The sequence below is a fragment of the Anabrus simplex genome, chromosome 1 (assembly GCF_040414725.1).
Source record: "Anabrus simplex isolate iqAnaSimp1 chromosome 1, ASM4041472v1, whole genome shotgun sequence".
NCBI classification, from domain to species: Eukaryota; Metazoa; Arthropoda; class Insecta; order Orthoptera; family Tettigoniidae; genus Anabrus; species Anabrus simplex.
The window spans coordinates 610,855,943-610,880,698 of NC_090265.1; the positions used below are offsets into that span (position 1 = coordinate 610,855,943).

General features: G+C 39.8%; 1 protein-coding gene across 1 annotated transcript in view; it reads left to right on the forward strand.

Moving 5' to 3' along the window:
• LOC136857205 (glucose dehydrogenase [FAD, quinone]) overlaps positions 1-17,819 on the forward strand; it is a 52,403-nt gene extending 34,584 nt beyond the window's left edge. Inside the window, exon 4 of the mRNA XM_068229107.1 lies at positions 16,565-17,819. Coding sequence (XP_068085208.1) covers positions 16,565-17,669 — 1,105 coding nt within the window. The 3' untranslated portion in view covers positions 17,670-17,819. The remainder of the gene's footprint in view (positions 1-16,564) is intronic.
• Positions 17,820-24,756: the final 6,937 nt, after the last annotated feature.

The following is a 24,756-nucleotide window of genomic DNA, read 5'->3' on the forward strand; positions in this document are numbered from 1 at the left end:
CATTTGTAGGCTACCCCTTGTATATAAAAGACAGAGAATGTGTAATATAGATAGATGACGAATACTGGTTGCCTGGTTACCACGGTGTCGGTTTTCTGTCTATGCCAAACTGATGTAGCTAATTCCAGATAGAGTGGAGGTGGTGATTATTCTTTTGGTAGTGGTGGTGATTATTGTTTTCAGAGGAAGTACAACTAGGCAACCATCCTCTGTAGCCCTATAACACTAGTCATATAGAAAAAATGGGCCCAACTCCTTGGCTCACCGGTATGTGCCCCTTTCCACATTCCGCACAAGTCGCTGAGCCTTGGCAGCGCGGTGATGTGTGACCAAACCGGTGGCAGTTGTAACAGCGCATAAGTGCTGAAATATAAGGTCGAACTGTCAGCGTATACATTGAAACTTTATTTCGTTCGGGCAGTGCCTGTTTGTCATAGGTGAGTATGAAAGCACCTGTGTCGTGAAGATTGGTTCCGACACGCTTCTTGAGCCTCTTGACGTCAGCAACCCCCCGACGCACAAGGCTTCGGATGAGATCATCATCAGATGCTTTGACTAAGTCCCTGTGAAAGATGACTCCTTTAATGGAGTTCAGGGACTTGTGCTTTTCCACCTTAACAGGAACTGATCCGAACATTGTAGCTTCCAGTAACCTCTTACTCTGTACAACCGTAGTGGTCTTGATAAGTACGGAGCCGTCTCGCAGCTTCCGCATCTCATCAACATCTCCACCAACAATATCCTCCACAGCATTACTAATTGGAGCAGATTTTCTGGAAGGAATCTCTGTCCATCGACTCTGGAGGCAACCAGGAATCAAGGCTGATTTTCCTCAGACGTTTCCCTATTGAACAAATCATCGGCTCGGTTGAAACGTTCACGTTTCTTTGTGGTACAATTTAAAGACGCAGTTTTAAGGCCTGCAGCCTTCGACGACTTAAAACCAAACTTAAAAACCATGCATAGTCCCACGAGTACCCGGGATATAAAAGGTCGACCTTCGGCAGAGCCCTGACATACCAAAGGCAAGGCTATATACTTCAGAGGGGTATCTGGAGGGGGGTCGCTAAGAACTACTTTCCCAATAGCCATGCATCACCTCACCACGACTCGAAACTTGTGATTGGGGTAGGACGCTAAGAACTACTCTTCCGCTAGCCATGCATAACCTCGCCACGACCCGAAACTAGTGATTAGTGGAGGATAAAACCTCCGTACTAACCAATCCTGCATGGGTAACCCTGAGCTGGCACAGCCCTCGGGATCAACAAGCAAACAAGCCCCCGCACCGACGTCAAGGTCTTGGTGTCCCTAGAGGGGGCGGGTCTCAAAGGATGGCAGCAGATAGTGCCAACCATTACACTACGGAGGTGAACCGCGTCACAGTGAAAACAATGAAATCCGTCTCTGCAGCACGGGTACCCTACACTACAGCAAAGAAAGTACAGCACTCCTACAGAAATCCTTTACCATAGGGATTGGTCTTTCGTCATTTCGCTTCGGCACTGTAAAGTTACCGTGTACTTCAGCTGTTCGGCGCTGCACCAGAGCGTTGCCGAAGCTCCCTGCCCTGGCGATGCATCATGTCCGCCTAAGCTTCGCTAAGACGCGTCGTCTCAGATTGTGTTACCGTCTACGCTATGTGCTATTTTGTTATGCTTTTAAAATACAACCTGTGACAATACAGTTCAGTGAATAGTTCTGACTATCATCATAGATGAACAATGCTCGACAGTGACCTTACTGTCCTTCAAAATAGTCCCCTCCCATAACTATGCACTGCTGAGATTGGCGATACATGTCCTGGAAACTTTGCAAGAAGGCTTCCTTTGGAATGGTGTTCAAAAGCCTCGTCACGTTTCGTTGGATGTCAGAAATATCGTCAAATCTCTTTCCTTTCAAAGCGAGTTTGAGTCGTGGGAATAGGAAGAAGTCTGGAGGATTGAGATCTGGCGAGTACGGGGGATGTTCAAGTTGCACCACCCCCTTTTTTGCCATGAACTGTTTGACGATATTGGTTGTGTGTGGGCGAGCGTTATCGTGGACAAAAAACCATGGACCTTGTTTGCGTACTGGGGTCGTACCCTGCGTAGACGTTTCATGAAACGGGTCAAAATTTCAATTACCGTGCAGCATTCAACGTCGTTCCCTCAGGTAGAAATCCTTGTGGATAATGCCTTGACTACCGAAAAAGGTGATGAGCATCGTTTTGATGCGTGACGTTTTGGCTCTGACCTTTTTCCGACGAGAGGTATCCCGAAGAACGCCTTTCCATGCTTTGCCGTTTGGTTTCAGGGTGATACCTGAAACACCAGGTTTCATCCTCAGTGACAAAACAGTTCAAGAAATTTGGTGTCGCATCCGCCGTTTCGACAAAAATCCTGTGAAGCCTCTCTAAACGTGCCTGCTTCTGATCGTCAGTCAAGTGATGTGGCACAAGACGAGAACACGTTTTCTTCTTCCCCAATTTCTGGGTAACGATTTGTCGTACGGATTCACGGTTAATCTGCAGTTCATCCGCTATCATGCTCACAGTTAATCGCCGATCGTTCATGATTAATGTCCTCACCTTCTCAGTGTTTTCGTCACTGACTTCGTTCGCCGGTCATCCGATACGGGGGTTGTCAGAAACACTTTCCCGCCCTCCTCGAAAACGGGCGAACCACTCGTACACACACTTCAAGGACAGTGCTTGATCTTCATAAACACGTAGACCTACTAGCATCGTATGCGTTTCTTTCGGTGTCTTGCGAAGCTTAAAACAAATTTGTACATTGACCTTTTCGTCGTTCATGTTCCTGTTCGCACTTCAGAACCAACGCACTAAACACGCACTGTGTCAAACAGGTCTTACACGGCACACACACGGCTCAACTGAACAACGTTGGGAGCAGGTGGTCAAAACATGTTGCTACGCAACACTGTGTGTCGCCAGTGTTGCCGGATCGACCGTTCTGACTTCATTCACCGAACTTTATTGTCACAGACTGTATGATTGCATTCGGTCGTGACAGATATTACTGCTTGTTTATGTCCCGTGCTTTGTCATCTGTCGCCAAGTACAGTAGCACGCTAAATGTTGTTGGACAAATGCTCTGGACAAATAAGTACATGAATAAACAAATAAATAAATCAACTAGGAAATTAAACTGAACTCACCAGTAATAAATAAATAAATTAATTAATTAATTAAATACATAAATAAATAAACAAGTAAATAAATAAATCAACTAGGAAAATAAACTGAACTCACCAGTATTTACAGACGATGGTGAAAGTGATCTCCTTCAGCTGCAATGCAAGCTTCACATTTTGTAATGAGATTTCGAAACACACTTTGTAGTTCATGGACGTCGATAGAACGCACAATGTTCCTAATTTCAATTTTTAATTCTTCTGCAGTTCGAGTATTATTCCTGTAAACTTTTCCTTTAAGATTTCCCCGTAGATAAAAATCACATGTGCTTAAATCAGGCCAACGAGGGGGCCATAAGCCTTTACTGATGATCTGATCATCATCGAACACTTCCCGTAACTGTCACACAGAGCTATGCGCTGTATGAGTCGTTGCACCATCCTGCTGGAAATAGCCGTACCTTTTCTTTTCTTCAGTCAGTTCAGCAAAAAATGGTTCCAGAATGTTGTGAATATAATGGTCAGAAGTAATCGTGTCCTGAAAAAATATCAGACCGATAATTCGTCGGGCACTGATAGCAGACCACACACCCATCTTCACATCGTGCAGAGGTCTCGGCTGTAAAATGTGCGGGTTGTCTGTATCCCAGATTTTATTGTTCTGTGAATTGATATATCCACTCAAATTAAACCAGGCTTCGTCGCTCATAAAAGGAAAGTTCGGGTCCACAATACCGTCGTGGACACTATTCATTAGGCAATTGCACAATCGTATTCTTGAAATGAAATCTGTAGGCAGTATGTTATGGACTGAATGAGTCCGATAAGATCGTAAATGTAATTTTGTTGCATTACATGCTGAAGAAGGTGAAATACCACTTTCCTGAGCTACTCTCCAAAGTGACTTATGTGGAATGACTTGGAGTCTTGCCTGTATATCTTCTAACCTCTCCCATGTGAGAGCTGTTCTCCTTCGCTTCTTTTGCTTATTGATTACGGAACCAGTACTACGCCACTTGCAAATGAGCTGATGCACGTAACGTTTTGATGGTACTGTCGCACCGGGAAATTGTCTACGGAATTTTCGAAGGCACCTTTTAACTACTTTCTTCTTCTTGTGCAAATAACACTCGACCAAAAATATTATTTGCTCTATAGTGTATTTAACCCTAGAATGGTAACAATACGCCTCATAGATGTACACGCAAATGTAAATGCCGGCCAAAGCGCGTGACCGTGTCAGGGCATCCCTACCCTCCAGCTATGCTTCAAACAGCACCCCCCACCTCCCGTCGTGTGTCACGTCCCAGCCGTGTTCCTGTCCACGTTCGGTGAGTTAACGTAATGCAGTGCGCCTAAGAGACGCGTAGTTACCATCAATTGGTGTGATTCTTTCTAGTTTATTTCATATGAGTTTTTATCAAATTTGTTGTAGGTTATTTTTTTTTTTTTACTTGAGTTACTTCTGGAACAAGAATTTACTTTCAACAAGCTAGTAAGACTGTCTTGAGGGTCTAGTTTTTTTACTGGTGTTTATTTTTATGTACCACTTGTGCCTTGTATATCTTGTGTTGGAAATATAATAATTAATTCAAGTTTCAGGAAGAAAATATAATTGAATTCACCTCTATACTAAGTGATGTAGTTAACATGAAGAACGTTGGAGAAAAGAAAGATAGGAGACAGTACAGACGTTGTTTTGCGCCGTGTACGCCTTGGAAGCGTATAGTTACCAATGAGCGTTAAATTTCCTTGTTACCATTCTAGGGTTAACCATCGTGATAATAACCCCACAACACACCTTAAAAGTCTAATAGTTTCTAGTGAACTGAGGGACAGAGTGCTAAACAGCTGCGCACTGGCAGTGAAGACTTCTTGTCTCGCCAGTGTTGACACAAGCCATATGGCGCTCGCTCGGGAATTCCCACGGCATGCGAGCAGAAATCTAATACTTCCTCCCTCAATTATTATGTCACCACATGTTCAATCAGCACTTGTCTTCATGGACAATTTGCATATGCACCACTTGATATCAGCTGCGTGTGGCAGAATATATTTAGAACAATGTACGTGATGTCATTGTATTAATTATACAGTGTCCGACTCGTTGGCTGAACGGTCAGCGTACTGGCCTTCGGTTCGGAGGGTCCCGGGTTCGATTCCCGGCCGGGTCGGGGATTTTAACCTTAATTGGTTAATTCCAACGGCACGGGGGCTGGGTGTATGTGTTGTCTTCATCATCATTTCATCGTCATCACGACGCGCAGGTCGCCTACGGGTGTCAAATAGAAAGACCTGCACCTGGCGAGCCGAACCCGTCCTGGGATATCCCGGCACTAAAAGCCATACGACATTTCATTTTTTTCAATTATACAGTCTCAGTGTATAATAACACAATTGTGTAGATTCATGTCTATGTCTATGCTACAGCTGTACTCCGTAGACGAACGAAGAATATACTGCCACTGGGTGTCTTTGCTGAAGGGTAGGTAACCCGTACTGCAGGGAAAGCTTTTGTTTTCAACCCACGGAGCAGGCTGCGATTGACACTATATATAGAAGCCTATATACTGTGGTTTATGAGATTCCTACCATATACAAAGAACGTCAGTCACTCAAATATATATTCATTCTTACCAAAAAATAAAATATAAAATTGCAATTAAAACTAATCATGCTTCATTTTAAATTTCGCAAGAGTACTTCTCAAATTTGAGGCTAATGACTGGTATATGATTTATCCGATTTGACTCAAGGGAAGTTTTCACTATCTTACTTGGCTAAAGCTTTTCTAAAATAATTGGCAAGATGGCGTCTGGCTTCTAGGCTCTCTTATTATTAATTCTGCGTGGGAGGACGATAATGTTAGTGAAATAACACATGAGGAAACTGAGGGAATCACGAATAAACTACACTGTCATAAGGCAGCAGGAATAGATTAAATTAAGCCTGAAATGGTGAAATATAGTGGAAAGTCAGGGATGAAATGGCTTCATAAAGTAATAAAATTACCATGGAATGTTAGTAAGGTTCCTTCTGACTGGACGAAAGCAAGAGAACAGGAAGAATTGCAACGACTATTGAGGTATTTCATTTATCAGTATTCCAGGCAAGGTGTTCACTGTCATTTTAAAAAGGAAGGTGCGATCACCAGGTGAGAGTAAATTGGATGAAAACCAGTGTGGCTTTTAGACCAGAGGGGATGTCAGGATCAGACTTTCAGTATGTGTCAGGTAATTGAAAAATGCTATGAGAGGAACAGACAGTTATGTTTGTGTTTCATATACTTAGGTATATCTAGAGAAGGCATAGGCCTATGGCAGAGTACTGAAGGAAAATATGTTAGCCGTACTGAGAGATTGTTGGATTAAGGATAGATTATTAAAAGTAAACAAAGGTATTAATGTTGACAATTGGGCTGCAGTGAGAACTGATGATAGAATGAATTCTTCGTTCATTGCACTTACAGGATTGAGATAATGCCTAGAACGCTGACAGCCATATATCTCCAGGGTGATTTCTGGCATACACAAGCTTTTAAATTGCTTTAATATAAAATCTCTATATATTGTTCTGAACCATCGATATAAAGTGGCAGGAAGGGATTCAGTTAGGTGGAAATGCAGTGAACAGTTTGGACTGTGTTGATGGAATGGTCTTAATGACAGACTGTGCTGAAAGACTGCAGTCTAATAATATCTTGGAACTTCAAAATAGGTACAGTGAGTATTAGGTACCGGTATATGAAAAGTAGCCTTTCTAACACTAACATTATGCCAGTAGGAAAGACACCTAAGTAAATTAAATGTCAGGTTAGGAATAAAAAACTAGAACAAGTAGATCATTTCAAGTATTGTCCGGCTCCATGGCTAAATGGTTAGCATGCTGGCTTTTGGTTCAGAAGGTCCCGGGTTTGATTCCCAGCTGGGTCGGGGATTTTAATCTTCATTTGTTAATTCTGATCGTTCAGGGCCTGGGTGTGTGTGCAGTTAGAATTCATCATAGGTAGGGCCCCATCCTCACAGATGCGCAGGTCGCCTATATGACGTCAGCTCAAAAGACCTGTACCAGACCTCTTTGGAAGCCACACGTCATTATACACTGCCAGAAAAAACATGCAACATCCTCAAGGAATGTGTTCAGTGGCACCAGGGTATAATACTGTATGTGCATACTGAGGGGTTGTTGTGTTAGCGATTCCTTTGTCATGGACATCGGCAATCAGATGGCGCTCAAGAAGCCTGTCCATGTGCACTATGTTTTGACTCTGCAGGCAGTAACTGTGCGGAGGTTAGAGGTGAACAGTGTTTGCAACATTCATTCTAGGCTACAACGATGCCTCACTGACGAGTACGTGCTCCTGTTGAACAACTGCAGCCATTTGAATGGGGCCGCATTGTGGACTTGTGGGAAGTTAATATACATATCAACGGATTGCTGCACATGTTGGACAAACTCTATCGGTGGTGTGTCGCTGCTTCCAGCAGTGGTCTATGGAACATTCCCACACCCGTAGACCAGGCTCCAGGCGTCCGCATAGTAAAGACACGCGTGAAGTTTGACGCGTTGTGCGAGCAGTGGTGGCCGAACGAACATCATCCAGGAACAAAATCTGGTTACATATTGCACCTGCTGTGTCACCAAGGACCATTGGTACCCGCCTGCTTGCAGCAGGATTACGATCACATATGCCTCTAGCCAGGCTGCCATTGACACCACGACACTGATAAGTACAGCTACTCTGGTGTTTTAAAAGAGTTGACTGGAGAGGGGAATGGCACTCTGTTGTCTTCAGTGATGAGAATAGGTTCTGTCTGTATGCAAGTGATGGATGTACACGTGTATGGTGTAGATCTGGTGAGCGGCCTATTCCAAAGTGCATTCGCCCACGACATCCAGATCTCACCTCAGGCTTCATGGTGTGGAGAGGAACATCAATTACAACTTGCGGTCACAGTTGGTGTTTCTGCAGGGTAACGTAATCGGTGCCTGCTACATTGCACAGGTTGTTGTCTCCGTGCTACTGCCATTTCTTCGACAGGAAGGTGATGTCCTATCTCAGCAGGACAATGCACATCCACCAATGCAACATGCTCTAAGTGGTGTACATCAACTGCCCTGGCCAGCAAGATCACCGGATCTCTTGCCAATTGAACACATGATGAAGCAGGAACTTTAGCATTCTCCAGAGCCTTGAAAAACCATTGCCAATTTGCATCAAAAGGTGCAACATGCTTGGGACAATCTATCGCAGGGTGCCATTCGGCACTTTTTTGATCGTTTGCATGCGCGAATACACGCTTGAATTGCTGCCAGAGGGAGAGGTGGGTAACTGTGTATTGATGCGACTGCTTGGGCACCCTTTACTGTGACATGTGGGTTTCATTTGGTCTGAATTTGTAATCATATACTCCTGCAATGATGAAATACCTAATGCATTGCTTGTGAATAAAATGGCCCTCTCCTTGAGGATGTTGCATGATTTTTTCCAGCAGTGTACGAATATAGTTTAGTTATATATGATGTGTATTCTCCCGGGATAGTAAGTGAGATTGAATCAACGCGCAGCAAAGCTAATGCAGTGAGCTCGCAGTTCCCGTCAACAGTATTCTGTAATAAGGAAATCATCTCCTGGATGAAAATATATTTACACTAGTCTATTTTCAGACCAACCTTGCTGCATGGGAGTGAAAGCTGGGTGGGCTCAGGATATCATATTCATGAGTTAAAAGCAACAGACATGAAAGTATCGAGAATGATCACTGGTACTGTCAGGAGGGAATAATGGTGGCATGAGGGTATTTGGAATGAGAAGATAAAGACTAATGAACTCGACTGATGAAACTGTACACATTAACTGGCTTCAGTGGTGGTACCATGTGAGGCGAATGGAGGAGAATAGGTTACCTAGGAGAATAATGGACTCATCATGGAAGGTACGAGAAGCACAGGGAGAGGAAGACGATTCAGTTTCTAATAGTTTAAAGATAAGAGGTGTGGAACTAAATGAGGCCACAGAGCTAGTTGCAAATAGAGGATTGTGGAGCCATTTAATAACTTCTTTTCTCACTAGTGGTTTAACGTCGCACTAACACATTGAAGGTTTTCAGTGATGCAAGGATGGGAAAGGGCTAGAACTAGCAAAGTACCAGCCATAGCCTTAATTGAGATAGAGCCCCAGTATTTGCCTGGTGTGAAAATCAGAAACCATGGAAAATATTCTTAAGTGAATTCATGGAATGGAGTCACAACTTCAATCCAGTCAGGACAAACTTAAAGCAGGTTAGGACAAGCTTAAGACAGAACTTAAGGCTGAGTTTAAGGAAGTTAAGGATGGACAATATAAGTTAGAAGAGAATGAGCACACTCTTGAAGTAAGACTAAAAACTGATATTATGAAGGACTTTCAGTATGTGAAATGGTCAAAAAATAGTTCAAGGGAACTTGGATTGTAGAGTTCAGTGTTCAAGAATTCAGGCAAAAATGCGATGAAATGAAAAGGCAGTTCAAGACCATAACCGACCTCAAATTGTGGAGTCCAGTGTTTGACACTTGAGATGAGTGACCTACAAGTAAGAATGACAGCCCTGTAAAACAGCAGGGACAGAGGTACCAGAGTCGCGAAAGTGAAACTACTGGGTCTTAACAAGAGTACATCTTGGATGACATTCCAGACTCAGTTTAGGACTGTGGCCAGTCATAATGAGTGGGCACTGGAGGAGAGGGACATACAACTCATCGGCGGGTTGTATGGTCAAGTGACGGAGGTTCAACACAGCATCCGTGTACAAAGAGATCATGGAGATGCTCGAGCGATGCTACGGTGACCTCCAGTTAGCAGCTGCCTACCCCATCCAATTGAAAAAGAGGATACAGCGTGAGGATAAATCACTGAAGGAATATGCTGTAGAGGTAGAACAGCTTGCCCACAAGGTGTAAGGGGGCTTACCACTGGAACACATACGTTACAGTGAGGGGATGCCTACAACTTCATTGATAGGCTCCATGACACCCAGATCCACCAACACCTGGTGATCACTGGGGAGCATTGCCTCAAGGAAGCCCTCACTATCACTCTGCAAATGGAAGTGATGCAGAAGGCAGAAACTTCAATGTCATCAGTGAGGATACAAGTCATCAGGAGCAAAGAGAACCTCCAGGAATAATAATAATAATAATAATAATAATAATAATAATAATAATAATAATAATAATAATAATAATAATAATAATAATAATAATAATAATAATATCATCATCATCATTATTTAACCATCTCCAGCTGCTTGGGTGAAGTGTAAGAGCACTCCATTTCTGTCAATGGAGGTACATTTGTTTTTCCTTGGAACTTTGCACCATTCCACTCCTCTTCAATCAGTCACAACTGATCTGCATTTAGGACTGTCACTCAGGTGGCAAATTCCCTATCAGTTGTTTACGTAGAGTTTTCTTAAATGATTTCAAAGAACTTGGAAACATTTATTGAACATTTCCCTTGGTAAATTATTCCAATCCCTAATTCCTCTTCATATAAATTCATATTTGCTCCAATTTGTCCTCTTCATTTCCAACTTATCTCCATATTATAATCTTTCCTACTTATCAAAAATCCTCTCAAGCTAATTCGTCTACTGTCATTCCATGCCATCTCTCTGCTGACAGTTCATTTCCCTACTCCCAAACTTTCCCAGCCAAAGTTGCAACATTTTCGTGAGAAATCACCCAGGGCAAATCACGTTGCTTTCCTTTGGATGTTTTCCAGTTCTCAAATCAGGTAATTCTGATGAGGGTTCCATAAATCTAACTATACTCTAATTGTTGTCTCATCAGTGACTACACTCTCTCTTTTACATTCTTTTACAACCCCTAAATACTCTATAAGCATATGAAGAGATCTGTACTCTTTATTTACAATCCTGTTAATGTGATTACCCGAATGGAGATCTTTCCTACTGTGATCCCCATGAGGGACTTTCACCCCATCAACACAATAATAAAAACTGAGAGAACTTTTCCTGTTGGTGAAAGTTATACAGTAACATGACTTTTCTCCCTGTTTACCTGCTGTCTATCTCAAAATATTGTCTTTTTTTTTTTTTTTGCTAGTGGCTTTACGTCGCACCGTAAGTCTTATGGCGACGATGGGAAAGGAAAGGGTTAAAAGTGGGAAGGAAAGCGGCTGTGGCCTTAATTAAGATACAGCCCCAGCATTTGCCTGGTGTGAAAATGGGATACCACGGAAGACCATCTTCAGGGCTGCCGACAGTGGGATTCGAACCCACTATCTCCCGGATGCAACAAAACATTGTCAAGGTCATTTTGCAGTCACTCAAAATTCTGTAACTTATTTATTACACTATATCAGGGGGTTCCAATTTATAAGGGCTTGAGGGCAACATTGGAAACCTTAGGCATGATCGTGGGCCACACTTTAATACTAGGCCAATTTTCATAAAATTCTGCATATAGAATAGAGACATCAGTATGAAATAATATGCATAGTTTAATTGAAATGAAGGTTTAATAACTTTAATTGCTTAAAATACTATTTTACAAAAAAAGAGTGAAACTCTTATACGTGGAACAATAGAATTTGGAAGAAGGGCACCCAATAACGTCTGTTCATTTGAATTAATATTTGATAAATGACAATAAGGAAAAAAGAAAATGCTGAAAGACAAACCAAAATTAATAATGCAGTCAAAACAAAACTTGAAAAGGGCAATTTAGTGGAAGCAGCGTAAGGGAACAATGATATATATAATTGTAAGGGCCTAAAATCCCAGCAATGTACTTTCAAGGGTACTTCCCAGAAAATTTCTTCGAGTGTATAGCACTGTCTGCCAATGAGAGAAGAACGGAGAATTGAAACCGCTTCTTACGCCAATAGCAGTTAAAGTATTTCTAGGAATTAACTGCATGCTATGTTGCATAAAATGTCCACAGTGAGGTTGGCATGGAGTTAAAGAATTGATATGGATCCCATAGCCATTTTATAATGGTTAAGACCTTACACTGGCATTTGTAAAGGCTCATTTTCTGCTGAAGTTTGGATTTTAACTTTTTTATCAATAATAATCTATTCAGCCCAAGTGAATACCAATATAATGGTCCGTTATTGGACGTTATAAATTTTCCAGCTAACTCATCCTTGGTTGCCTGCGTTTCGCACTCATGTGCTAAGTTAGGCTCGTCAGTTGGGACTTAGCACACCACCCAAGACGCAAGGCTAGTGCATACCGTGGAGGCCACTGCATAGGCTATTTGAAGCCACCAGCAGTGCCAATGCACTATGAGAGCTATGTCTCATTTCCAAAAATAGATGCCTGCCTGGCCATCAAATGATGTAGATGTTGATTCCCATAGGGAACCTAAAATATTTGTCCTGAATGAGTAAATTTATTTTAGCTCTGACTTGAGTCTATAAAGGGTACAAAAATTAATACTTTTTGAATGAGCTATGAGATATTTTTTGTAAATTTTGTTCATGTTTCTTAAAATATTTTTTTTAAAGCCACAAAACGTGGCCATTTGGAAAACCCTGCTCTATACAGTATAACAGGGCCTCTCAAACGCCCAAAATCTCACGCGTGCAGAGCGAGGCGCAAGAGCTCCGTGCACTGTGCATCGGTGCCGTTCGGTATAGCTCGGATCAACACTTCGTGTCTGGGTTACTCGGCTAAGCTCGGCTCTACTCGGCTCCACTCAGCCCTGATTTGGAGCACTACGGCGCAAGTGGGGCAGAAGGAGACAGGCGGAGCGAGCGAGAGAGGCGTGAGGAAAGAGAAAGTAAGCGCTATTGCCAAGTCGTCTTTTGCAACGTGCACAGTGCATGCACCACGCGCATGCACCCTGAGAGGCCCTGCAGTATAACATAATTTGCATAAACCCTTATCTGTGATTCCAATTCTTTACTTATATCATTTATTGTATATGTACAAGAAAAAAATAAAGGTCTAACAATACTGCTATGCAGAGAGCTCTCATAGAAATTTGGTTGTCCCACAGGAAATTCTGATTTGGTGGTAAAACAGAGCACCTTTGTGAAGTTTGTTGTTGATTTCAGTAGAGGACAGACTATTATAACATTGTTTGGTTCAATTCGGCTCATACAAAGCAAGTAGATGTAGCTTTGAACGAAACCTGCAGAGTAGTTACAGGATGTCTGAAAGCAACCCCTACTGAGAAACTTTACTGTCTGGCTGGGATTGCTCCCCCTCATATTCGAAGGGAAGTGGCGCAAGATATGGGAGGACAAAGGTGGAGAACAAAAGGAAGTTTTGACCGCCTCCTTAAAGCTGAAAATCAAGAAAGACGTACCTCAATGCCTTTGCCACTTTAAACAAATGACCAACAGTCATCGAGACATGTGGCAAAGTAGGACACTGCACCTTTCAGTGTGGATGGCACCTCAAGAATCTATACCTCCTTGACATCAACTCAGCTGGGCTATTTGGAGGTCACTTAATTGTTTGAGGAGTGGCGTTGGAAGATCTAGGTAATACAAACTACCCCACACATGTAAAACTGTCAAAAATGCCATGACCAGTGTACACTTCCAAGACCTCATTCAAGCAACCAAAGAGGGAACTGCTGTCACTGATTATTGGATGGACTCAGCGTGACCACAAAAAAAATCTAAATATTAAAAAAGTTTACTAAAATCAGCTGTGTCCAATCTGCCCAGCCATTCTACTGGACCAATTTGCTTCATTCCTTTTTTTTCTTTTTATTATCTCCAGAATTACCTGCCAGTGAATCATCAAACACTGACAGGTCTCCTAAGTTCAGTCAGCTTTGAGTAACCCTAAAATCAAATCACTAAATGACCACTCCAGTAATTACAGATGAAGACTTACACTAGCCCTCAATACATTCTCTACTTCACAGAGATGAGATATCTATTAGGTTCCACCTATTCAATACTAATTACGTGTTGATCTTACTAATAACTCTTATTCAACTTGGGACCGGTTTCGACACATAAAATGTCATCATCAGCCATAAAATGAATCACAAATATATAAGCAAAGACATAATAATCAAAACTATTGTGAATACATATTGAAATATGATTTAAAAATCTTTAACTGTCCATTCACACCATGGCTGATGATGACATTTTATGTGTCAAAACCGGTCCCAAGTTGAATAAAAGTTATTAGTAAGATCAACACATAATTAGTATTGAATAGGTGGAACCTAATAGATATCTCATCTCTGTGATCTCAGTTCAATACAGAAACATCAATGAAGCTCATATCTTTGAACATTCTGTACTTAGTGGGTTGCTAAGCAATTAACACTTTTATTAATAAGTTATTCTGATAAATGGGATTTTCATCCTTAGTAGTATGATTGCATGCCTTTGCTGGTGGGATGTAGTGTTTACAGTGCACTATGTCTTCTGATATGGGCTAGAATAAAGTTGTTACTTTCATTGACCTGTCTCAGTCTTGTCCTTGGCTTTGACAATATGAAAGTGACTGAGGTATGAGCGATGCTAGTAATGCCATTCCTTATACAGCCAGTCCCTGTTATGAATGGTGTGAAAATATCGCTCATAGGATCAGTTGGTGCATGTATTTCAGTGGGCTTGACAGAATGATATGTAATAGCAACTTCTGGCTCAGTGAGGAAAGTAACGGGAAACTACCTCACTCCTCATTTCCTAGAATGCCTCTTCAGTGACACCTAGGCTATTTATGACAGCTCTTGGTGGAGCTGTAGAGGATCAAACCAGCCTTCGGGCTGAATACCCAACATACATAGCATGATTGCGTGCAGTTATGTTTGATTACTACTGACCAAGCCAGAGAGTATACACTTCCCCTGATCCTGGAAGAATACTATTCTCTGCTAGACACTCTTTGATTTCTCTGACTTTTCCCAGCTTCCAAATATACTCATCAGAAGGCAGGACGTTTCTAATAACTTAGATGCTGCTAAGAGAACACAGTCGAAGGACGCACAGACAGGAAAGTATTGAGTCGACTAGCCTTCTGTATGGCCATTAATAAAGTGAAGGGACAAACTATTGAAAAAGTTGGTCTCTACTTACCGGAACCAGTATTCAGTCATGGCCAATTTTATGTTGCACAATCTCGGGCAAGATAATTTGAAAATATTAAGATCCGGATACGCCCGAACGGTCAAAGCAGAGTGAATATTGTATGGAAAGAAGTGTTATACACTACATTACAAATGAACCAGTCATTATGTACTGGTATTAAATGTTCATAAAATTACTGAAAATGGCAGGCACAACAATATGACTACTACAGGCATATCAAGGTGAGTTATTTGACCTATTCATAACGAATGCAGCGAAGCAGCATGGGTCCACTAGTATTTCTGTGAAGTGCCATGTATTTTGTGTAATTGTAATTTGTATGTTTATGTATATTTGTGTTGTCTCAATGCTCTGATATGAAATAATAACTGCCAAGATATTGGGCATGGTCAATTTCTTCCAGTTTCACAATATCCTATTGAATGTGTGTTTTATACAACTAATTTTTTGGCCAAACTCCTTGAATTGATTATTATTCCAGCTATTTAATTTTTGTTGGACTTCTTCTTCTGTGCTTCCCCATGTCATTATGTCATCTACAAAAGTAAATGCCTTGAATTGTTTTCTGGTACCTGGTCCACATCCTCAGAAAGTGCGCCAATCTCTCTGGCCTAAGACGAAGCCTCGGCCTACAGGAAACACTCTAACATATATTAGCCGATGACGGGACTACTGCTGATCTCATCATCCGCTTTAAGTGCGACAGTGGATTATTCAAGGATATGTAAATTGCAAGTGTTCTGTTAATCAGGGAACTCACGTTCTGTTTTGATTCATTAGTGAACTTTTTGGCTTAATACAATAAATTTTTGTTTTATTTTGTACTTCATTTCTTAAGTCCTACGTTGAATACATAATTTTGTTTTATTTTACATTTCCCATTAAATTTGTGAAGTACAACTAGGCAACCATCCTCTCTTAGCACTAATCAGAGGGGAAATCGAAGAGATCCAACCCTTCGAAAAATAAAGGCCCTGGCAAAAGGAAGGTATATGAAAGGTATGAAAATAACAGACTCCCTAGGCCTGGAAAACCAATACCATCAGGGTCAGAAAAGAACAAGTGTTGACCAAGAGAGGTAGGATAGATGAAAATAAGGAGTCTGGCTCAATTAAGTGGAAGCAATGCCAGGACTCAGCTAAGGACCTTGTGGTCTCATAAAGATTAGAATTACCTTTCAAACATATCATTATGATTCTAATCTCCTCACATATTATCAAAATAATGTAATGTCATGCCCCAAGGAAGCTCAGTAGCCTATATTTGAAGAAAAGCTGCACCGAGATTTTAGTTTTCCCTTTTGTTATTCATTATTCCATTATTTTATTATTATCTTTTGTTCCTCTTGTCTTACAGGGATGGGAGCCGGATGAGCACAGCAAGAGCTTTCTTGCGCCCTGCCAGAGATAGAGAGAATCTACACATCCTGCTAAATTCTACTGCAACCAGAATATTGGTTGATAATGAAACAAAACACACTACTGGAGTGGAATTCATAAGAAATGGCCAAACAGCAACTGTGTTTGTGAAGAAGGAAGTAATTGTTTGTGCAGGAGTCATGAAGTCTCCGCAGCTTCTCATGCTATCAGGCATTGGGCCTAAAGAAGAGTTGGCCAGGGTAGGCTTACCCATCGTGCACAACTTAATGGGTGTTGGGCGCAACCTTAACAACCACGTGGCATTCCCTGTGTCATTTATAGTCAAGAACATTTCCGACATCTTCTTCTTAGACTGGCCTTCAGTAGCTGAATACATAGCCAGACGTCGAGGTCCAATGGCATGTAACGGACTGAATCAGGTCACTGCCAGGTTTAACACCAAGTATGCTGATCCTTCAGGAAAGGATCCTGATTTACAGATATTCTTTGATGGTTTTTTAGCTGACTGTGCAAAGTCAGGTTTCACAGGAGAGTTGCGAAATCCAAATGCTGGCGATCAAAAACATCATATAAAAATATCTCCGGTAGTTCTGCACCCCAGGAGCCGTGGATATATAACTCTTAATTCTTCAGATCCCTTGGACCCTCCACTTATCTATGCCAACTATTTTTCTGACCCAATGGACATGGACATAATGCTTGAAGGTTTCAAAATGGCAGTAAAACTGGGTGAAACAAATGTGTTAAAGAACAAGTATGGGCTTGAACTGGACAAAACACCACTCTCAGGGTGTGAAAACCTCCCTTTTAATTCTGATGAATATTGGAGATGTGCTGTATCACACCTAACTGGATTTGAAGTACATCACCAGGCTGGTACCTGTCGTATGGGGCCTATAGGTGATCCTGAAGCTGTTGTTGATCCTCAACTTCGTGTGCAAGGAATACAATATCTTAGAGTAGTAGATGCCTCAGTCATTCCTGCAAATGTATCTGGTAATACAAATGCACCAGTGATAATGATTGCTGAAAAGGCAGCTGATATGATAAAAAGCCAATGGCAAGGCCAGCTTAAATTATAGTCATTTTTGCATTAAAATTGTACCTTACAAAGAACAAATTCAATCATTTGTTAATCAAGAAAAATATGCAAGTAATTAAAAATTAGACTGAAAATCTCTGCCTACCCCAAACTAAAATAAAACACATTTTCAGTAGTCTGACAGAAAAAATTTTAAAAATAAAAACAGCTTGAAACTGATTGTCACACACATGAGAAAGAACTGAAATGCATCAAGTTGCTTAACAGCAAACCTTGCCCTCCTTCATTACCAGATATGCACAGCTAAACTGGGGTTGGTAGCCATCTGCACAGTCTTTTTTTATTCATCTAAGCAATAATACTGGAGTTTCTGTAAGGAATTAGTTTGTCTCTAGGTGGCATACATATTCTCCTGTGATGATATGGCTATTTCAGTGACTAACTCATCATCGAGTAATCCACCTGAATAGTTGCAGCAACACAGGAAATTCTGAAGTCAATCCTGTTCCTTTATTCTACGCCTGCTTTAGACAGTTCATAGCTGTGATTCAAGATTTCTATGATGTTACAGGAACAATTTTGAAACATTGTGGCCTAAATGATGGACAGAGTTGAAGGATGATATGGTCACCATGTGCTGATCTATATGAACAACATAATACAGGAATAGAGGCATGAAAAACACATGGATTAACATCAATCAGCAGATATCTCACACATCTAGATGCCGTACTATTTGATAATGATGTTGCACTAATAACATCATGAGAAGATGATCTTCAGTGGTCAACTTTTAATATCGAGAAAATCTCTTCAAAATTCAACATGATCATTCCTCTGAAAAGGCCAAAATAATGGCCTTTAAGGGAAAAGACCCTATCTCCAATAAAATCTTATTTACATAATACAACTTTAGAAAGAGTCAATGAATTCAATTATCCAGAATACATGTTATCTTACATCTGCAAAATGCAACCAAATATACCAGAACAACAGAAAGTATAATTCACATCATGGAGCTCTAGTTCAAAACCACACTGGCTTACGTCTTTATATCATTTTAGCCAGATCAACACTTTCCTACGGCAGCGAAGCATGGACTTTAAGAACTTAGAACTTCTCCAAAATTACAGCAAGTGAAATTACATTTAGGTATCAAGCAGCGGGCTATAAAAATTTGGATCATAAAAGAAATGAAGATGTGCTTAAGGAATTGAATGTGAAACCAATAATCAATACATCTGTGATTACCAAGAAAACTAAAAACGTCATGTTCAAAGGATGGAATCTGGAAGACTACTAAAGCAGATCCCACACTACCACCCAAAGGGAAGCAAGTCTTTAGGCCGTCCGATGAAGCAATGGTGAAGAACGAGTATGGACAAAATGTGCCGATCTGTCAGTCCAGAAAATGAATGCCATCTTTGGACAATCCTGAACAATATGTTGAATTGTCTGATTTGCATCACCACAACCACCTCTCTGGAGGGCTTTCAGCAGTGTGGCAATGGATGCCCTTGATTGTTGACATATTTACAGTTATTTATTCATCTGTGATTGGTATGTGAGGGGGGTAGGGGAATACAATTAAGTGTAACATCAAGTTTAGCATATTCTTGTATATTGTCAAGATGGAAAAAGCAGATATCTGTTCTATTGGTGTTTGGTGTATTTAGGTAATAAAAATATTAATTTTATTCTTTTAATTTCTTCTTTCCATAGTAAAATTTCTTAAATCATTGTTTATTAAAATTGCTTACCTAATAATTACAGAGATCTGTATTAAACCTATCCTTATCCCATTTTTCTCTTCAATCCTTAATGATCATTGTAAAATTTAAATTTCCAATGAAATATTCCACCTTTTCACTTATTAGTGCACTTGGAGTAAGTCTAAAACAAACAAAAATATGCATACTAAAAAATTCTATGCCAGTATAAGTAATTCACGGTACAATATTCACTTGAGCATGAACAGTTTACACACATTACACTGAATTATACCAATTTCAATACTTAATTTCAACAGTAGATAAATTCCCTCTCTGGTAGGCTTTCAACGGTGTGTGAAAGGCTGTCCTTAGTTACTGACTTAATATACAGATTGTAACAATAACAATAACTCCCAAGGGCTTTGCTGACTGTCAATTTATGTCAAATCTGTATATGTACATCTGTACATATATGTTGCCACAAGCTAAATAAATAAATAAATAAATAAATAAATAAATAAATAAATAAATAAATAAATAAATAAATAAATAAATAAATGATGGTAAATACAGGGTTTAACAATAAGGTATGGCTAAACTTACAGGATACATTCCTCAACACATAGAAGAAGAAAGAATCTTATATGGATAAGAGTCCAGAAATGTTTTATTTCCATGTTAGAACTTTTTTCCTATAATTCTACGTAGTGCATTAATAAAAAAAACACACCAGAATATGTATCAATGCTAATGGATGGCATTATGAACATTTAGTGTAAGAAAGAGTTTAATGTTATATGGTGGTACACAGTAGTGGCGACTAAGAGGAGCGAGAGGGGCAGTCGCCCCCCAACTTTGTGGAGAAAATATTACATTTTTATTCCATTTTAGCCGGCTGAAACTAGGAATTATTGGAATTATTTTTTAAAAATTATATGAGCCCCATTATCTTATCAGCTAGCTCTTTAGTTTATTTTCATTCATTATTAACGGAAATACATACAAAATATCGTTCGTCGCGGCTAACCAATTTGCATAGCTCCTCATTAAGTAGTGGGGACATTGCATGTGCTATGAAAAAGGATAGCAGGGGTATGTCTTTTTGCCGAGATCAAGGACACTGAGGTATCATTCACTGATTGCCGTGCGCATTCATCCGCCTGACAGCCTCTTTATTGTTAGTTTCTTTGTGTGTATTCAACAACTAAATGATTTTTAATTCTATAATCACGCCGTACTTCTATTTAATTGTAATACGTGTGTATATTGTTCCTTTGGTAAAGTTTTATTCTGTAGTCTAGTATTGAATCAACATCTCAAAAACTGTTATTACCACACTTAAATTGGTAAAACCTTTACCTCTATGTGGAAATTCGCTCAGAGAGCATAAAAAATGTACCACTTTGTAGCTTTTCTTCCCGCCCACTAATTCCCACTAACCCAGGTACTTTTTGTTGTCCGTAATTTTTTTTCGCTCCCCCACTTTTAATTCCCAGTCGCCGCTACTGGACTGGTATGTTCTGTTCCTGTCAAAATGTCCTCAGTAGATCCAGAACATGCCTTCTTCGGACAATCCTGAACAATATGTTGATCTGTCTGATTTGCGCCACCACAATCACACATAACGGAAGATAGCATGCCACATTTACAAACTCAAGAGCCATGATTGATATGGGTTCTGTTGAGGGCAACCCAGGTTCTCCATAGCAGATCAAACCCCTTTTGAGAGTGTCAAGTATTAAACAGAAATTGACATTCTTGTGAACTGTTACAGTCTCCGCTCCAATAAAATCACTGTTGTATTTGAAATCAGCCTTGTCAATACTTAAAGACACTTCATTAATGATTTATTATCGCATGACACACCATACATGTTTTGAGGACCTTGGTGTCCTCTTCCTCAGCGGTTTACTCTACTGTAACTACCAAATATCTCTTGGACCTATTTACTTTGAATTATTATTAAACACCAATCACATTCTTAACAATTCCTCTTATAATATGTTACAACATATTTAATTCTAAACATCCCTTATGTTATGTTGCAACAGGTTATAAAAGGACTTGTTAAGAATGTGATTAGTGTTTAATAATAATTTTATATACAGGCGTAGGGATGTGGCAACCCCATCACCCAGTAGGAAACCACTGCAATCAGCTATCTGAGTTTTGGCAGGTATGGAGGAAATGCCTACTCCCAGTCCTGAACAACTAGGATGAAATAAGACAGAAAGTCTTCCTCACAATTTCATAAAATCATCCTTCATCTCTCATCTTCACCTTTCTAACTAACATTTAGAATTGTAACTTGAGGATTTATCCTTATTTCAAGGTGACACCTTAGACAGTCGACCATGAAAAGTCCTTTGAAGAAAAATTTCACTGACTGCAATCATATATTGCAGAAAAGACAGCATTCAGATGCAGTGGGCTGTCATTTGGAAGATTATGATGGACGGCTTGCAATACGAGATTATGATGGATCTGAAAACTCAAACAACCAGCATCTGCACAAAAACTTCAAAGAACTAAACCTAAACAAATCTCTTTCTTCTTGACACACAATGTTAACTCTTTGTGCCAAATAGGAAAATTAAAGATTGTCACTGACATCACGGACAAACATAAAATTCTAATCATGGCCCTTCAAGAAATAAGGAATAGTGATCAAGACCTAATAGAATCACAAGGAATCCCTGGAAAACGAGTGATGAGAAACTGTCCACAGTTTGGTAACGGATTTCTAATAAATTTCAAAATCATAGATTCAGTCATGGAATTTTTTTTTTTTTTTTTTTGCTAGGGGCTTTACGTCGCACCGACACAGATAGGTCTTATGGCGACGATGGGATGGGAAAGGCCTAGGAGTTGGAAGGAAGCGTCCGTGGCCTTAATTAAGGTACAGCCCCAGCATTTGCCTGGTGTGAAAATGGGAAACCACGGAAAACCATCTTCAGGGCTGCCGATAGTGGGATTCGAACCTACTATCTCCCGGATGCAAGCTCACAGCCGCGCGCCTCTACGCGCACGGCCAACTCGCCCGGTGTCATGGAATTTAAATCTCAATCTCCTAGAATTGCAACACTAACTCTGAAATCTGCAAATATAATCTACATAATTATCAATGTACATGCTCCCACTAATCAGAAAAATAACACATATAAAGGATAAAGAAGAAGCACAAAAATTCTGGGACCTCCTGGATCAAACTTTAATCAAAACCTCAATCACACGTTAAAATTCTCCTTGGCGATTTCAACGCACAACTGGGACAAGAAAGAAGGTATCAAGATATCAATGGAAAATGGCCAGCACATAAGAGGATGAATAAAAACAGTCAAAGATGGGTTGAATTAAACAGAAACCACAATCTTATCTCAAAATCAACATACTTTAAAAGGAAACCTCACAAATTAAAAACTTGGAAACATCCTGATTTCCAAAAAGGTGAATGGCAACTGGACCATGTTTGCATGGATAAATTTCACCATCGTGAAACCTACAATGTCAAAGTCCTAAGTGGGGAAGACTCAGGGTCGGACCACGATGTTAAGATCAAAATAAAATTAACTCCAAGGGTTAAGAAAAGACCTCCAAATAAAAATATAAAAAAATTCGACCCTGCCACCTTAATAAATAATAGGGAGTACTATAGGAAATCAGGAGAAGGATCTATCAACACTAATACATTAGAAGAACTGACCACCAAACTAAAATCGATAGCAGAAGAGTTAGCTCTAACAAATCCTAGGAAAAAACATGAATGGTGGAATGAAGAATGTAAGCAAGCAATTGAGAGAAGACACCAAGCTTGGAAAAATTAATGAGCCCAAAAGTCAGATAAATCAAATTTATAACTAATAAAATAAAGGAAGTCAACTCATAATATCATCAGACAAACCAAATGCAAACATCTTAAAAATAGCTTACAAAATATAGAAGAGAGTTTTAACAAAAAACAATCACGAGATTATTATAAAACCTTTGGTAAATACCTTAAAAAGTATGAGCTCCCAATATTAATGCTGAGAGATAAATCAGGAAGGTAGGCCCATAGTAATGAAGAAAATGCAGAGATCCTTGCAGAGACATTCAACAAACTTTTAAATTGTGATGACCCACTGGAAACATTGGAAGTAAATAATGACACAACCATTTTAACCACCCCATATCTAAAGCTCCTCCAGCTATCAATGAGGTAGAATTCATAATTAAGGAACTAAAAAATTATACACATGTGGTGAAGACCTAGTCTTTGCAGAAATCCGGAAAAATGCAGGGAAACCAGCAATCATAAATCTACATCAGCATCTGGTCAAAATGTGGATCACAGAGAAAATCTCAGAACATTGAACCTCAGATGTAATCCACCTATTATTCAAAAAAGGAGATAAAATTAATCCAGACATTCACAGAGGAATAACCCTTTTGGACTGCACTTATAAAATTTTCTCCTGCATAATTTACAACAGGATAAAAAACATTCTGGAACCACAACTTGGAAAATACCAAGGAGAATTTCACCCATATAGAAGCTGCCCAGACTAAATTCTCAGCCTGAAACTAATAATGGAATATTACAAATACAGAAATAGACAGCTGTTTATTTCATTCATAGATTTCAAAAAGGCTTATGGTAGTATACACAGGCCCACTCTTTTAAAAATCCTCAGATCATATCGCCTCCATCCTACTGTAAATTAACAAAAATTATTGAACTAACTTTAATCAACACAATTTCAAAGGTAAAGTTAGAAATGTCAAATGCTTTTACAATAAAAACAGGCCTCAGACAAGGTGACGGGTTATTCCCATTGCTTTTCATTGTGGCTCTAGATTAGACATCATGAAACTTTGGCAAAAAAGAAAACCTACCTAAAATCAAAACTGGAGCAAAATCCTCAATAAGGACAAACTGCATAGGGTTTGAAGATGATTTTACTCTCTTAGCCCTTGACATGGAAGAAGTCTATGCTCAGATTACCAGTCTCCAGAAAATTGCATTAAAAATATGATTACAAATATCCTTTGAGAAAACTGAGATCATGCCAATGAAACCCCTTGACATAAACAAAGTCATCATAAATGATCAAAAAATGAACATAGTCCAACAACTTAAATACCTTGGAGAAATAATTATGCACACCTTAAGTGAGAAAGCAATATGGATAAATAGAACCAACAAAATTAAAAGAAAGAACATTTTCTAACCTGGTCAACTTATAACAAAAAATGCTTATCAACAGGCACTAAGATCCATAACTGTAACTTTGCCCGAAGCCACTTACACTTGCAAAACCTTATACCAAATTAAAAATGAAAGAAGAACTGATCAGCTCCTCAAAACTGAAAGAAGAATTATCAGAACTTGCATAAATAAAAAGTACCAGGTTGAAGGAGTCTGGAGAATTCTGC